The sequence below is a fragment of the Sarcophilus harrisii genome, chromosome 2 (assembly GCF_902635505.1).
Source record: "Sarcophilus harrisii chromosome 2, mSarHar1.11, whole genome shotgun sequence".
In the NCBI taxonomy this organism is placed as follows: Eukaryota; Metazoa; Chordata; class Mammalia; order Dasyuromorphia; family Dasyuridae; genus Sarcophilus; species Sarcophilus harrisii.
Window position 1 is genome coordinate 596,448,605 of NC_045427.1, and position 18,348 is coordinate 596,466,952.

General features: G+C 34.2%; 1 protein-coding gene across 1 annotated transcript in view; it reads left to right on the forward strand.

Annotated features, from left to right (window-relative positions):
• FRMPD2 (FERM and PDZ domain containing 2) overlaps nt 1-18,348 on the forward strand; it is a 319,487-nt gene that overhangs the window by 277,191 nt on the left and 23,948 nt on the right. The window contains exons 38-42 of the mRNA XM_031949366.1: nt 1,440-1,540; nt 8,325-8,434; nt 10,155-10,303; nt 11,112-11,202; nt 13,675-14,006. Of these exons, the coding sequence (XP_031805226.1) occupies nt 1,440-1,540; nt 8,325-8,434; nt 10,155-10,303; nt 11,112-11,202; nt 13,675-14,006 (783 nt within the window). The remainder of the gene's footprint in view (nt 1-1,439; nt 1,541-8,324; nt 8,435-10,154; nt 10,304-11,111; nt 11,203-13,674; nt 14,007-18,348) is intronic.

Here is an 18,348-nt window from a genome sequence, read left to right on the forward strand (position 1 = left end):
TGTTTTGGATTTCACAAGCTCAGTGTGGCTGTTTTACTATACTCATTCTGATTGGTCCTACTACTTGCAACTCCAAGCTTTGTGACCAGGTTTAAGAGAGAATATAGACTTTATCTTTGGGAGGGAGAAGTTTATTGACTACATGAATGTCATGGTCAGAACAAAACCTTTTCAAACCACTTTTAATCATGCTATCTGTTCAGTGAAGGTGAGTAGGGAACTGATTTTGGAAGCAAAAAGGTCTGAGTTCAAGCCCTACCACTGAGATACCTAGGAGTCCTGTGGGAAAGTCATCATATTACAGGGGCAGGGAGAGAGTACTATTTTGGGCCAGATTTCAAATTCTGGCCCTTTGCATTACTACTCACATCATTTCAATTTTCTGAGCTTCAATTCATTCATGAGAGGTTCAATGAGAGGTTGAACTAGAGGGCATCCGAGGATCCTTCTAACTCTCAATCTATGATTTAATGAGCTGGGGTCCCTAAATTGTAAAGGAGTTGAGTTTCTAGACGAAGAGTTCTGCATCCCTCTCCCAACTAAATTTGATGTTAACATTTTCAAGTACTCACATCATAGACTTGGTGATTTAGACCTGAAAAAACCCTTTTAGCAATACAGACAAACACTTTAGAAACTTTGCAGTTAGAACTATAATCTAATATCAGTTGTACTTTTTAGGAGGAGAGGGATGGAGACGTAAATTCCACAAAAGACTTGAAGGATATTATAGATTGGGATGGTAGCTCATTTAAGAATCTTTAATTCAATATTGAATGCTCATTGGCCATGAGCATTAATGAGTCCTATTAAATTTGTTAACTAAGTTCTATTTTTAGTTTTTTATTTAAAAAAACTTAACTGCTTTCTACTACTTAGGTTCAATAACCAGCTTGTGTTATACCACTAATAATAACTGACATTTATGTAGTGTTTTAAGTTTTACAAAATACTTAGCATACATTATGTTTTAAATGAATCCAAAGCAATAAATACTAGCCTTAAAGACCTCCACATAAACCTGGCAAAGAGAATTCTTGTACCGATTGGTTAATGAGTTGTCTGTTCTTTATACTAATGGATTTGCCATTAAACTCTACATAGAGGGCTTTAGGATCACTTAATAACAACTTATGTTTGTAAAATAATTTTGTACTTTAGTCTGTTATTTACTACCTCATCTAAGAGGCAGGGACCTAAGCATCTTACTTTGGAGGTTTTTGTTCTATTGTTATTGCTTACAATATTTCATTTGACTGTTACGAGTGCAGTCCTGAGCCAGGCTTTCCTGTACAGACTTGTGTGATGTTATATTTTAAAAACATCTGTTTATTATGAATACACTGCTATTGTAAAGAGTGAGAAATCACTGTGTTTTTTAAAGTTGTATTTGCTGAAAAACGTTACCATGATTCCCAATTCCTGTTTTTTGTCCTTAGGTCTTTAAAACTAAAGTTAACTCACGGAAGGTGGAATTGTGTCTACAGAGTTTCTCACTTAGGAAAGATTATGAGGATCTTCTTGAACAGAGTACAGCTAGGTATCATTTGCATGTTTTATGATTTCTTGATCCTCTATCCCTAAAGCAGGAGCTCTTAGATTTTTATGTATCAAGAATGCCTTTGACAGTCTGGGGAAGTCTATGGACTGTTCAAAATAGTGTGTGTGTATGTATTCATAACAGAAGAAAATGATAAATTTTAGTTAATAATTAGTAAATGTAAAAATATGTTTTCCCCCATCCCAGTTCATGAACCCACTAAGATCTATCAATTCATGGAACCTTTGGGGATTTGTGGACCCCAGGTTTAGAACCCTTGCCCTAGATTTTCTATATGGCATCCTTCCATCTGGGGGCAACTGGATATTAAATAGTATTGCCTTAATGATCTGAACTTGGAATATTATGGCAATTAGTAAGAGTGTTCTAAATTGGATTGGAAATTGCTTTTTAAAATGTGATCTCAGAAACACAGTATTTTAAACTGACTTTTTTCTCCCACATTTTATCTGGGAACTCATTCAAGTGGCTACTCCCTTCATCAGTACAGATTGCAATCCATCCATGCCCTATAAGTCTGTGTGACCCTTTTTTGTGCCTCCTATAAATCCTCCACAAGAGGTCTGTCCAACTTGCTGGCGGCATTCCTTTTAGATCTTCTGACATTGCCTGGATACCAGTAGCGTACATGGGCTATTTTAAAACAGATCATAAGGATTATTTTATGAGATTCTCTTTTCTGGACCTTCAAGCAGGAGCCATCCTGTGTTAATGCTTACTTGCTGTGATCATTTTTTCACAGTACTGTTATATAATTTTCACTAACCCCATTAAATGGTAGAAGGAAGCATTATAATAAGCCCTGGTGTGAATGATTTGGAAGTTTCATTTATTCTTTTGGGTTACTGAAAGACCATTAATTAAATGACTACTTCAGTGACCTAAATCTTAACCTTGGTGGACTAAATGCTAATTCACCTTCCCGAAATATTGTACTTGCTCTCATGGAACAATCAATATTTTAGGATATAGGTTCTTTACTTTTTATGTCATGGACCTGTTTAACTGTCTGAAAAGCCTATGAACTTTTTCTCAGAATGTCATAATTAAGGGAGATAGAATACTTTAGTCAAAAGTTTGTGAAAAATAAAAAATTTTTTTCCCATTCAAATTCATGGACTTATCCTAAATTTATTCATGGATCTCAGGGACCTATAAACCCCTGTAATTAAGCTTCCTTGACCTGGGAGAATTTTGATTTATTTCACTCATTTCTATATTGAATAATTTCTGCCTCTCTCCCACCATTGCCTTGTTGCTTGACCTTTTAGTGGTTCCCATTCTCTATGACTAAGATATAAATTCTATATCGTATTAATTAACTATTTTTCCAGGCTACCTCTCCAGTCTTAATTTCTGTTACTTCTCTTCTGCTTCAACCTATCCATCTATTCACTATCTCCTAAATACTTTCTAAACTTTCCCAGCTTTATGCCTATGCGTTTCTTCCTGCTCCTAAATGCCCTCCTTTTGTATACCTTTGACCACCCTCTATCTTTCAAGGTCTCAACCTAATCTTAACTTGGTGAACTTCTTATCTGAACAACTGAGCTGCTTATTTTGCTTAACTATTGATAGCATTTACAACTCAATAACTCACTTTTTTTTTGTTTGTTTTTTTGTTTTAAGATTTACAAAGCTTTGTCCTTATATCCATCTGGTGTGTTAGGTAGTAAAACATGATTATTCCCATTTTGTAGATGGGGAAAGTGAGAGTTAGAAATATTCAGAAATGTAACTTGCTTTGGCATCACAAAGCATCTAAGTCTCTGATCCAGTAACCAAGCTCTCTCCTAAAACTGAGTATAGTTGTCTTCCTACTCCACCACTATGCAATGGCAAATCACTCCAATATTTTTGCCAACAAAATCCAGATGGGGTCATAAAGTGTTGGGCACAACTGAAATGACTGAACAACAATGATGAGGGAAGTTTGAGTTAAGGTGAAATGAGGAGGAGAGGATAAGAAGGAATGTTCAGTAAATGACTTTGACTTTTTTTAAAGAAAATATGAGTAAATTCTCATTTGTGAAAGTGAGGGCAGGAGGAACCATAGAAGGAATGAGGAAGGAAGAAAAAGTTTGAAAAAGACTATGTAAGGAATGGGACAGTAAATTAGAGAGGTGCAAAGATTACTTTGTTATAGTGAGTACCCAGTTGAGATTAAATAACAGAAATTGGTAATGGAGCCAATTAGCATTATTTTATAGTTTTCTTCAGTTTCATTTATCAGAACATGAGGAGGAGTAAAAGCATTAGATGATGGAAATGGTCCAAAGATGAGGATCAATAGGACAAGACCCCTGATAAAATGAAAAGATGAGGACTTGAGAAAAGAAGTCAATATGAAGTTGAAGAGATTCACCAATGGGCCAAGAGGGGAAAGAGATGAGTATGGTCTTGTGCATAAGGTGATGACCTGTAGAAGAACTGAAGGGTACAAAGATTTAAGATCATGGTGCAGATGAAGAAGAGGATTGGAGGTTGCAAGGCAGTGGGAGAATTGGAATGACAAAAGATTGTGATCATATAATGAAATTTCAGAATTTATGAACTTTATGGTGTTATCATTTTGAATGTATATTTCTAATTTTGCTCACTAGTTTGTGAATTCCTTGAGGAGAAAGGGCAATTTTATATTTATATAATTACTGTTTATAACTTATATAATTTTTATCTATATCTACATCTATATCTATCTATCAATTACATGATCATGGGATCATAAGTTTAAATATGAAAGGGAACTCAAAGGACATTTGGCCAAACAGATGAGAAAACTGAGGCCCCTGAAAGTGTCTTGTACAGGGTCACACAAGTAGTGTATGACAAGAGATAGGATTTGAACTCAGGCCCCTTACTCTAGACCCAGTGATCCATTCATCATCCCATTTTTCTATACCATATTTCTTTGTATCCCTAACATAGTTGTTGTTACATGTTGACAGATCTGTTCAAAATTAGTATATGCATTGAGAGTTCTCATCCCTTCCAAACTTCAGTTTTGGGGTGTAGTAAGGGTGTGAGACAACCATTGCACTAAAGAAAATGTAAGTGCAGTACCATTAGAATTTTGTTCTGCATTATTTACATTAATATTAATTTTCACAAGTCTAGACTTCAACAAATAAAAAAATCAAGCCTTGATTTGTATTATGTGTGAAAACTGATCTTAGAATCTGCTGGCTTGAGCTGGCTCTGGCAACTTTTGTATTAAACATCTTGGAGGTCATGTAAAGGACCTTTTTTTGGTATTCTCAAGGACATAGCATAGTGCCTCACACATATCAATGCTTGATGGCTGATGGACCTTTCTTTCTTTCTTTTTTTTTATTAACCTTTTTATTTTCAAAACATATGCATGGATAATTTTTCAGCATTGACCCTTGCAAAACCTTGTGTCCCAAATTCTCCCCTCATTCCCCCCACCCCCTCCCTTGGATTGCAGGTAATCCAATATATGATAAACATGTTAAATATATGTTAAATCCAATATATGTATACATATATATATATATATATAATTATCTTGCTGCACAAGAAAAATCAAAAAGGAAAAAAAAAAGAAAACAAAATGCAAGCAAACAACAAAAAGAGTGAAAATCCTATTTTGTGATCCACACTCAGTTCCCACGGTCTCTCTCTGGGTGTAGTGAACTCTTTTCATCACAAGATCATTGGAACTGGCCTCAATCATCTCATTGTTGGAAAGAATTACGTCTCTGATGGACTGATTCTATGATTCTATGATTTCTAACACTGATTCTATGATTCCCCGTGATGATAAAGAAGAAATATTTAGGCAGAAATAGAGGAATTAGCTCTGGCAAGATCACCTTTCCTCTTACTTGAACCAGTAGAAAACAGCTACAGGCTCTTCTAATTTTATTCTTTCTTGGACCTGGCAAGGAAAAAATATATCCCAGGAAGTTAATCAACAAACATGTATTTCGTCTGTGCCAGACATTATACTAAGATTATACTGGGTATAAAAAGAAAGGTAAAAGAAGAGTAAACAGCTTTATTAACTTTCAATTGATGAGTGCCTTAGAGTCATACTATCATTGACCTCTAGTTGCCTGAGAGGCAATCTGACCCAATCACCATCATTTTCAAGATGACAGGTTCATTAAAGATGACAGGTTGAGTAAGTATTACTGGTATTTGAACCTAGATCCTTTGGAATACAAAGAAAGGTAAAAAGTATGTGCTCTTTACCCTGACTTTGAGAAGCTTATGTTCTGACGAGGGAGAAGAGGAAGTGTAACATGTTAATAACTATGTAATATAACTACATACAAAATATGTACATTGTAAATGGAGTTCATCTCAGTGGTTAAGCACTATTAGCTGCTTTGGGGAGAGGGAATGAAAGGGGAACAACATAGAAAGCAGGTGAGTTTTGAGCTAGGGAAACCAAGCAGAAGTGAGGAGAGAGAGCATACCAGACATGAAGGATGGACAATATAACAGAGGAAACAATAACAGTTTTGAGAATCCGTGACTTCCAGTTTGCATATGACTTCCGGTATGGTATAAAGATGAACATGGTGAGGAAGATGCCTTGGTGAACAGAGCACCTGAACATATCTTCCTGAGTTAAAATATGATCTCAGAAATGTCTTAACTATGTGACTCCTTTAGTTTCTTAAACTATAAAATGAACTGGAAAAGAAAACCCAAAATGGGGCCATGAAAACTTGGACATAATTGAAAAATGACTGAAGAACAATCATATTGTCAAGCACCTTACATGCATTATAACAATGTGGTTGCTTTTTAAAATGGCTAAAAGGAGTAGGGAGACAAATGTGTACTGATAAAACTGGAGGTAGAATCCTTTTGTTCAAATGGATTCTTCATTCACTTTCTTGGTAGTTACTAGTTTATTAACATTTCCTACTGCTCTCTCTTTCTCATTCCCTTTTCACATTGCTTCATTTTCTACCCCCTTTCTTTCTTTCCTTCCCTTCCCTCCTATGTTTCTTTCCTGACTTGGATTTAGGCTTAAGATCCATGGATACTATTTAAGTTTTTCTCATAGTCCTACATGGCAAAGAAGTTACTTTCCTTTTTGTGTTTTGAAGAATTCCTTTCCCTTGATGATTTGTTGCTTGATCCCTAGAGGCATCATGACGGTAATGGAGAAAGCTAGAAGAGCTGATTTCAACTTTTACTCTTACACCTCCAAGCCCCATGTTATACTGGGCAATCTCTCAGAGCTGTAGTCAACTCTCTAAGACGTTAAGTCTCAGAATACATGGTAACCAAGTATAAATAGAAGGAGTTTCTTTACTTAGGGGTTTCTTTTATCAATGACTCAGTACCTATCCTTCAAAGGGGTTGACTATGGAGTACAAGAAAAGTTTCTATCCTTATAATTTATTTATTTATTTGGTCAGGTTGTGTGTGGAAATTTGCTATTTGCAAATCATTTGATTGGTTCTTATGAATGTGAGGATCATTTAAGCTGTGTAAAGTCACCTGAAATAACACCACATTTTGAAAGAGTACAATTTGAAATAACAACCAAATTACTTACAAGTTGGAGAAAGAAAACAAAACATTTGGAATTATAGAAAGCAATAGACAAAGGTTAATTCATTTCACTATTGCTTTAATGGCAAGAAATGCCATGAGACTGTTTTCCACTTGAGTAAATTTAATTTAGTCAGTTTATCCTAAATCAAAGGCAGTAGAAATCTGAATGCCCTGGCACAGCCCCAAAGGATTCTCTATCTCTGGGGTTAAGTGACTTGCCCAGGGTCACACAGCTAGAAAGTGCTAAATGTCTGAGATCAGATTTGAACTCAGGTCTTCCTGACTTCAGGGCTGGTGCTCTATCTACTGTACCACCTAGCTGCCCCAAAGGAGTGTGTTTAATTTGAGATACATTGCCAATGATATACCTGTTCACAATGGGCAAACCTTAGTTTTTGTTTTTAATGTGGGCAAAACAAATCATCAGAACAAAATTCCATTTATTTGTACTGGAATTACAGTAGAAATAAATGGAATTTTACTAGCATGCAAAACAGATAAAAATAGCAAATACCTGGATTTTTAGAACAAGAGAGGGTAAATAGAGAGATTATCTCAGATTAGGCCATCTGTCTTCTCTGACAGTCGATATCTAATAATGGCATAAAATTGGTAAATGATTATTATGAAGCTAATCTGGTGAACAGTAGTAAGGAGATCATTTGAATCTTGCTTAGTTCTGTCAAATGAATTTTATTTGATGACTAATATCACTTACAGTAAGTCTTTTTGTTAGTTATTGAGGTAATTATTGCAGAATAGATATTTACCCTTTCTTGTTTCCTTTTATCCCATTTTTACCCACCCCCAACCAGGAAGTCTTTTAAAGCAAGAGGGTTAGTTACCTCACCCAACCCAGGGAAGGTATGAACCAGAAATATAGGAAGATTAGTGAGAGAGAGAGGCAATTCAGCTTGAACATGTAAGTAAGTAGGGAACAGGGAAGGATTCTATAATGGGGTAGGATGGGAAAACTTCAATTTTTTCTGACTCCTCATGAATGGAATTTTCAGAAGGTTAATCCATTTAAAAAAATTATATTCCAGGATATTAGATCACCTTTATTTAATGTAAGTTCCAAAATCCATATAAGGGCTATATCCAGAAGGTGGGAGGTTACCTATATCTTTTTCCTTTCATCAGAGTAGATAACAGGTTATTTTATAAAGTTGTACCTCAATTAGATGACTGAATAAATATGGAGGGTTTTTTTCCCCCCTAGGACTGGTTCCAATGTTTGGAGGAGCTCATCAAGCTATAGCTCTGAGAACTGGAACAATGAAGATGGGCAGTGTATTGGATCATCCCATGATTCAGCTCTGAGGAACCCAGGTATTTCTTAAATGTAGCTATGTTTTTATTGCAATATGTTTTCTTTCCCTTGGAGTGATAGATACCCATTCAAATTCAGAGGCTGATCAATTTATGGTTTAGTGGGAAAAGGGGAAAATATGGCAAGGACAGAGAAAGAAGATCTCTTTCTCTTATTATCAGTGCTTTTGTTTTTTTCAAAGGGGGGATTTCCACTTAAATATTTTTTGTGGAGTTATTATAACTCTAGACAAAATGTTATAATTGTTATACTCATTCAGCAAGTAATTATTAAGGGCATACTATTTATCAGGTACTATGCTAAGCATTGGGGGTGCAAAGACAAATATGAACCACTTCCTCCCTTCAGAGAGCTTGTATTCTATTTTAAGAAAATAAATATAAAAATGACAAAGTAAATACAAAGATGATCTCAGATAGAAAATGATTTTAGATCTGTAGCGTGTTGCTTAAGGATAAGCAATACACTGACCATTTTTCTCTCCCTCACCCAATGACGCCAATATTTTTTAATATTCCACGTATATATATTCATTAATTGCCTGTATTTAGCAGGGTCTTTACTTGGGGTCTTGATTCACCTATTTATATTTGTGTAAATATTTATTTGCCTGGGATGCAATTACTTAGTCTCTAATTTAATTCATTTCAACTCAATACATACTGCTTTCTTAATTGAGGGCTTTTTGCTAGATTTTTGGGGAATTCCTTCTTAGAATTTATAATTCATAGAATTTTTTTTAGGTTTATATGAATCTATTCTTTTTTGTTATTTCTTATGGCATAATATTGTTTCATTACATTGTTGTTCAGTCATTTTCAGTCATATCCAGCTCTTTGATTCAAATTTTTTTGGCAAAGATGCTGGAGTGTTTGCCATTTCTTTCATCTTATTTTACAGATGAGGAAATTGAGGCAAACAAAGTTAAGTGACTTGTCCAGGGTCATATAACTAATAAATGTTTGAGACCAGATTTGAATTCAGAAAGATGAGTCTTTCTGACCAGATTTCTGATTCCACTTTGCCATATATGCTTTAATTTGTCCAATCATTCTCTAATTAATGAGCCTCACCTAAAAAGACAGTTTCAGTGCCCTATGTTTTATATTCATGAGTTTTATCATTAACTCTCTTCTTTGGTATTCTCTCTTGTGAACTACTGAGCCTCCCTTCTATTCTCATTCCTAAATTTTATTAGCTTTTCTCAATAGTATTTGGAGTTTGGGTATTTTCTTCATTCTTCTCCATGTTGGGCTTGATGTCCCCTTGACTGGGTCCAATTCATTTAAACAAACATTTATTTAGTGCCTACTACATGCAACATATAAAATAGATATTTTTGAGGTGGAGGTGGGAGTGGTGAATGTTTACATGCACGGTAATTAAAATGGAACAACTAGGTAGTACAGTGTGTAGAATTCCATGTGAAGAGTCAGGAAGGCTTAAATTGAACTCCAGATTCAGATATTATTAATTATATAAGGATGAGGCTTAGACAGCCCATCGAGTCTGAGATTTCATTTGTCAAATATTTAATTTGTCAAACATTGTTCTCTTAGAATGGAACATGGATCCAAAAGAACTATATTTGAGAAATGGAAATCTGAGACTCCATGACTTGTTTCAGTATTTTTTTTAAAAAAGAATTTAGGTTAAATTTTTGTAGGAAATCAAATACAATTTCAAATATTGCATATGGCTGTCATTTCCTCTTTTTAGGTTTGAATATTGTTTCTGAGGAAGAACTAACTGAAGTATCTGAGATTAGGCCAGTTCTACAGAGTTGTCACTTGATGGCGACCCTCAAACATCTGATTGAAGCCATTGAAAAGCAGATAGAAGGAAATGAACCGTTCATGGAATTTTTGGTAATTGTGCAAATAATGTTCAAAACTGATATGCATATGTATTCTTTATACCTAAGAGGAAAGGTAATTTGAATAATTTTTTCTTGAATTCTTGGCTTCTCAAAAGCTATTTCTTCCTAGGGTAAGAGATATAAGCTCTAATCTATATAACTATCCACTTATACATAGATATAAACCTTATTTTTCTGGTTTATTATATGCATGTTTTATGGATAAGTAAAGAATATTTTCAAAAAGTTTAATATTACAATTGTTTTTGGTTACTCTATCAAAATCAAGACTTGTTTAATCATTGGGATATGGATATCTTAACTAAAATCTATCATTTTTTTTTCAGTCCTTTTATGAGAAAAGTAAGTACTAAAGATAATAAATACTGGATATTTCTTATTCATTCTAAATGTTTAATAGTAGAATAAATGAATCACGACAGAGAATATCCAGGGATATGTTGGCAAATGTTTAATAACTGATTCTCCAAAAAAATGTAGGCAAGTCACACTCTTTTAGCTTAATATGCATTATTAACACTTTCTTTACTGCTTAAATCTAGACAATCATGAAAACAATAAATCAAGCCCTGAGTTGTAACATTTTCTGGTTTCCAAGGTATAGATGCACACACTGAAAATTTAACAATTGGTTTTCTTCAGCTGGTCCTAGCATACCCCTGACCAAACGTCTTCATGGAGCAAATCTATGGTTCTCATTTTTCCTAATTAGGAGCTTTAGGAATTAGTAACCTGTAGTAAAAGTTAAGCTTTTGTTGTAAAAAAGAGATCATCATTCTTTTTTTCTTTATTTTTAGGCTCTAGAACACATACAGCCACTTGATGCCTGCATCTTGGGAAATGCTCCACAAAACAGAGATAAAAACAGATACCGAGATATTGTTCCATGTAAGCAAATAACAATTTTCATAATTTTTTCAAAAATTTACTTTTGGAAGTACTAAACGAGAAGGCCTTTATAGTCCTGGAAATTAGAAGCAAAACCTGGGAAGTCATCTTCAACTATTGGTGATAGACATATATGGAAGCACTGATTGATTATAAGAGTAGTGTTGCATGCATCCTTTAAGGGCAAATGACTGATTTCATGAGGTCATAGAGCTAGAGTTGGAAGGGACTTCAGAGGTCATGCATCCATTCCCCATTATTTTACAGGTAAAGAAACTGGGCATATTGGTTAATATGACTTGTCCAGGGTCACACAGTTTTAGAAATGGTATTTGAATTCAGGTCTTCTGATTCCATTGCTATTTATCTTTCCAGTGTACTTACTATTCCTCATGTTCCCTTCTACAACATTAAGTTTTAGTGAATACTATGCAATAAGCTAGCAGCCCCAAGAAAGTTCCTCATGGGAAGCATCCCATTTATAGAATTCTTGTCTTTGTGAGTACAAATTAGCTCCTGGCATGATTGCCTCCAATAAAAAAGGCTTAGATTATATGGTTCATGGTAATTGAACCCTCATAATGTCACATATTCTAGTTTAGGTACAATGTATAGAAATATATTGAGGGGCAAGTCTGAACTCTCTTGGTCCAGGCTGACTTATTTCTTCATAAAAAGAGCCCTTCCATCTTCAAGAGGTATTAATACAGTGGCAGAGAAGAAAATTATCCCTGGAGAAGCCATGGAAACTAAAAAGTAATCAGAAATAGTGAAAAGAAGATAGAAATTCTACTGAACCTTTAAGAAAAGACAATATAGGTTTATAAATGATGGAATGTCTTTCAGGTCAGGAAGTGCCATTTGGATTTACATATCACTTATGATTTGTATGCCCTATGTGACATTTAAAGCAGATTACTTAACTTCTCAGTGCCCCAGGAAATTAATAAGTAAGTTGCCTCTCTATATCAATAGAGGATGTATGCACAGTGGGAATACCCAAATCAGGCGTTTTCACTTACAAAATCAAAGCCCTGGACTGAAAAGATCATATTAAAACTGTGTATGCTATACCATTTTTTTTGGTTTTTAATTAAAAGTTGTTTTCATATTTCTCTTTGCTTGTTTCCACCCTATCCTCAATTGAGAAAATAAAGGGGAAAAATCCACTGTTACAATTGAACATATAGTAAAGAATAATAAATTCTCATATTGGCCGTGTTCAAAAAACCATAAGAAAATAAGTCTTGGTGTGTATTTTGAAAATGTCACCTCTCTATCAGGAGGCAGGTAATCTATTTCATCTTGAGTTGTCTTTTAATTAGTTTAGTCATTTTAGCAATTAGAATTCTAAAGGTTTTGAAAGTTGTTTGTCCTTATGATATTGCTATTTCTGCATAAAATTTCCCTTGTTTCTTACTTTGTGTTCTACATTAGTTCATTTAAGTTTTATCATGATTCTCTGAAACTATTCCCTTTATTATTTCTTACCATACAATAAATAATATTTATTACATACGTATGCTACAATTTATTTGACCAGTCCACAATTAATAGGCACTGACTCAATTTCTAATTCTTTACCTTGTACACGTGTGGATCCTTTTCCCCTTTATTTGATCTTTTTCCTTCCTTCCTTCCTTCCTTCCTTCCTTCCTTCCTTCCTTCCTTCCTTCCTTCCTTCCTTCCTTCCTTCATTTTTTTCTTTTGTTTTTGCTGAGGCAATTGAGGTTATATGACTTGCCCATGGTCACATAGCTAGGAAGTGTTAAGTGTCTGAGGCCAAATTTGAACTCAGGTGCTCCTGACTTCAGGGCTGGTGCTCTATCCACTGTGCCACCTAGTTGCCCCAGCTATCAATCTTATTAATCTGGTGCTTATGAAGTGAACCTTAGTGTTACTTTTAATGTGCATTTCTCTAATTATTAGTAAGTTAGCTTATTTTTATATAGCATTGTTAGCTTGGATTTCTTTGAATTCTGAAGAAAATTTTCCTTTACTTTGACTACTTTTTTTCAATTGGAGAATGATTAACTATAAGATTTTATTGCATAGTTGGGTTAGGAATATCTTTGAGAGAATATCTGTGTTTAGCAAAATACTTGGCAGAGAGAAAATGTCCTGTAGATTCTGATTTATTGATCTGGTCTAACTCCGAATCTGTAGTTAGAATAATGTCTAAGTTGATAAGAGAAATATTTGCCTGTCCTTTTTAATTTAAAATTTATAAATTTGACATATTTTTATTCATTGGCTTGAAAGTTTGCTCACTGAATTAATTAGAACAGAATACAAGATAGTCTCTCACATGCCTATGAAAAATTATCCTCATGTATCTGTCATATTTACTACTTAAAATGAATTTAACACTTTTATGCAGAGTTTTTGACAGGAATAGAAAAATCATATTTGAAAGACAAATACTAATTAGAAATTTGTATTTTGTATTTTTTCTGTTTCTATGTGGTATAGATGATGGTACACGAGTTCCACTTGGAGAAAGGCAGGATTATATCAATGCAAGCTTTATCCGAATATTGAATTCAGGAGAAGAATACTTTTACATAGCAACTCAAGGACCTCTTCCAGGAACCACAGAAGACTTTTGGCAAATGGTTTGGGAAAATAAATCTAATGTCATTGCCATGATGACCAAAGAAATAGAGGATGGATTCATCAAATGCCATCGTTATTGGCCCATTTCTCTGAATAATCCTTTGGAGCTTCAAGACTATGTTATTGCCTTGGAGAATTGCCAGATACTGGAAGCTTTTACAATTAGAGTATTTAAAATGGTTAAAAAGGTGAGTAATTTTTTAAAAAGCCCAATGCTACTACCAAAATCACCACAGTGCTATGCATTATCCTTTTGTTTATTAGTAGATATTAGTTCATATTTGAAGTTGTAGAATCAAGAGAGTAACAGAGAATTGAATGTAAAAAACACTCTTTCCAAACTGATGCTAAGACCCTTCTAAATATCAGGCCTTGCAAGGTGTCATGGAAACTGACAGTTAGAAGATCATCAACTGACAATTATTAAGTATCTAGTTTTTGCAAGATTCTGAGCTGGGTACTAGAAAAATAATAGTCTCTGCTTTTAATGAGAACATTTTCTTTTAGGATAGAGAGTGTGCATTTATAAGTTTACATTGAATAAATTTTTTTATATTTATAAAATATAAGGATTTTATTATTTAGTCAGGTGGCGCAGTAGATAGAGTGCCAAGCCCAGAGTCAGGAAGACTGAGTGCAAAGCCAGCCTTAGACACTTATTAGTTGTGTGATCCCAGAAAAGTCACTTAATCCTTTTTGCTTCAGTTTCCTCATGTGTAAAATGAATTGAAGAAGGGAATGGCAAATCACTCCAGTATTATTGCCAAGAAAACTCCAAATGGGGTCAGGAAGAGTCAGACATGACTGAAACATCTGAACAAAAATAAAATGTTCTAAAGACAAAAGTAATACAAAGTATATAGAGGAGAGTACTAGTGCTTGGTATCAGGATCCTGTTTGAATTTCGTTTGCAAGGATGTGGGGAATTCTACCAAAGGGAGTCCATTATAAGCATGAGATGCATATGTGTATCATGTGGGCAAGAAATGGAGTACCTTTTGTGAGGAAAAGAGAGAAGCCTATTTGTCTGAATGATAGAATCCTAAAAGGAAAGTGATATAAAGCTAAACTGCAAAATAGATTGGGACCATGTTATGAAGGACTTTAAAAATTAAATGGCAGAGTATCCTAGGGAAAAAGGGAACCATTTTGTTTTATTGAGTAGGAGGTTGATATGATCAGATATGTGCTTAAGGAAAATCATCCTTGGTAACTGTGTGGATGGTAGATTAGAGTGGAAAGAGATCAGACCAATTAGAAAGTAGTTTTCAATACTCTAGGTGAGAGGTGATCCTTATGAACTATGATTTTAGGTACATGGACAGAGAGAATGATGTGAGTGTGAGTAGGGAGACTTGAGTCCCCTCTTTAACCACATCCCAGCTTCTACTCAGATATTTCAATCTAGCTCTGTATCACTTGAAGAGTTAGGAAGGTTTTCCTTAGATTATACTGAAATATGCTTCCATATATTCTACCTTTTTATCCTATAATGCCAAAAGGCATTATAGTATTCTTTTTTCCCTTCCTCATTAGATGTAGTTTTGAATTCCTTCACTATCTTTGGTTCGTTCTTCCTGACCCTTTGCAATTTTTTGTGCCCATCCAAAAATATGGCAACTGAAATTGAATATAATACTGCCAGTGTGGTACATTAAAGGCCAGAGTACAAAGGAGCCATCATGTCACTCAAATTTGGACATGACTGTTTTGTCAAATCGTAATAAGATCATATTAATTATTTTGAGCCTTCTTATCATACTGTCAATGGTATTGATGGAACTTGTACCTCATTCAAGTTTCTCAGGTCTTTTTTTTTTTGTATGAACTGTTTTTTGGTTATATCCACCACTATTTTGTTCTTATGTGTCTGATTTTTATGTAAATTTATGCCTTTCTGTTTATCCTTATTAAATCTAATGTTATTGTGTTGAATCCATTGAGATTTTTAGCAATCAGAATTCTGACATTCAAAATATGAACTATCCACTCTAGAATGGTGTTACCCCATAGAATTGATAAATATGTGCTTTCATCTGAACCTTTAATTAAAACATTGAAGAGTGCCAGAGGCAGAACCTACAACACTCTATTAAAGTTTTCTTAGATTGACATTAATGTAGACCCTCTAATCACTATTCTGTGGGGCAAGCATTATATGTTGCATAATCTGCATGTCTCTGATAATTCCAAAACATTTGCCTTTTTTTCATGTGTTTGTAAATGATCCTTTTGGTCATTTTTTTCTAGCCAGTTTCCAGAAATGGAAATTACTTATGTTCTTTAGTCTGTAATTTAAGAAATCTACTTTCTTTCCCTTTTTTGAAAATTAGATCAACATTTGCATTGTCCAGTTGCACAGCTCCTCTCCCATTCTTTTGGATGCCTTGAATTACACTAATTACTTTAGTAATTGAATTTCTTGAAAATTTCAATCATCTTTCCCTTACCACACAGAATTAATAGAGAAGAAGAAAGAGAAGAAATTATGCATAAATATCACTCTCCTGGATGCTTTTTTAAAACACTGAATGATGGCAGGGTACATGTAAACCGTCAAAAATAGGGTATCATAAATACACCATTATTATTTTTCATAATCCATTTTAATGTATTTATCTATTTGAAAGGTAGAATGGTAGAAGGTGAGACTTGGAGTCAAATCCTATATTGAAATCATTCTTCAGACACATCCTATATTCCCTGGGCAAATAAAACCTCTAATCCTTTCTTTTTATATCTCATCTGTAGAATGAGGATGAGGGTGATGGTGACGATGACTAGCATATATATATATATATATATATATATATATATACATAAAGATTTTCAGTTTTGCAAAGTCTTTTGAATATATTGTCTCATTTGCTTCTCCTAATAACAAACCTATGAGATAGGTACAGGGTCACACTCATTTTGCAGATAAGGAAACTGAGGCTAAGAGAGGCTAACATGACTTATCCAAGTTATAGTTTCTGAGCTGGTATTTGACCTTAGAATTTCCTGATCCCAAGTTCAGAACTTTAAGGACTATATCAAGTTTTTAATTATTTCACCATGAAATAATTATGAAGCACCAGGGTTGCTGTCAAGACAAATTGTTTTGTAAGCTTAGAATGTTATGTACATTTTGATTACTATTGTTGTTTTATTGTGGTTATGATTGTTGTTTCAACTTAGTACTTTCTTTTAGCACATCAAGTCAAAGAACAATATCTCCATTAAGTAAGATAGCACAATTATATCCAATTTTAAAAATAAGGAAATGTAAAACTAAATGTATTTGCAAAATGCATTATTTAGTGATGCTTGTGATTGGTAGAATTACTTATCATTGTTATCCTATGATTCCAGATGGAAAATTGCTCAACACAGAATTCTTTTACATACCCACATTTAAATGGGAGAGTTCCTAAACTACATACTATCATTTTCACTAGTGGATCCTGACAATGATGAAATATGGACAAATTTTGGTAAAGGGTTGAGAAGGAGAACAGGAAAATCCTTTAAAATAGTTTTTGGTCATCTGGAAATCTACCCCTTTATCTTGAGTCCCCACAAAGATGTTCCAGAGATGATAGAGACATTCCTGTTAATATGATATTCTTACCCAAGATCTTTGTTCTTTTGCCTTTGGGAAATTGTACAGTCTTCTGATTCTTTGTTGGAAATTCTCAAGGCAAAAGTGGGCATTCCCAAGATGTCTGTAGGGATATTCTTCTGAATGGTTCTCATTCAATTAAGTAAGATTAAAACAATCTCTAAATGGTTTTTGTGTTCATGATCCAAAATAACCATTTTGTTTGGATATGTTCATTATGTATCAAAATCTAAAAGCTTGGATTAAATATTCTCATAAAGTTAGTTACATAGGTATTGTGGTATAATAAATTAAGTGCTGACTTTTAAGCCAGGACAATCTGGGTTCACATTCTTCTTTCAACACATACTAGGTTGTGACCTTGGGCAAATAATTTAATCTCTAAATGTTCTAGACATCTCTTTTAAGATGGTAAGTTTCAGAGAAGATATTGACTAGTATTTGAGGTGGAAATTTCATCAGCCAAAATAACCTATATTTATGAAAACACAGGTCTAATTTCTATTTTCTATTCTTTATCCATAAAATTTTAATATATGTCAATTTATTTAAGCATTTAGAATAATAGGATAATAGATTGTACCCTCAGGGCACAAGTTATAATGAGATCTCTGAGACAGATATCCTAGGAAGAAGAGGAAGGAGAAAAAACAAGATAGAACTGAAGAGGATGAAATGCAGTATCTGAAAGTTCCAAGTTACTGAGGATAGATGTTCTAGAACACTGACTTCACCTTTTGCAACATCTCAGAAGTATTCCTTCTTCTTGGACTTCTAGTCACCGATAGGCCCAAGGAAATAAGGTGACAGAGAGGCAAATATTGCTGTTATCTATCATCAGGAAGGAGTGATGACCTAGGGCTGTGGCTGGATGGATTTCCTGCCATTGTGCTGTTTTCCCCTAAATTTTCGTAATCCAGATAAAC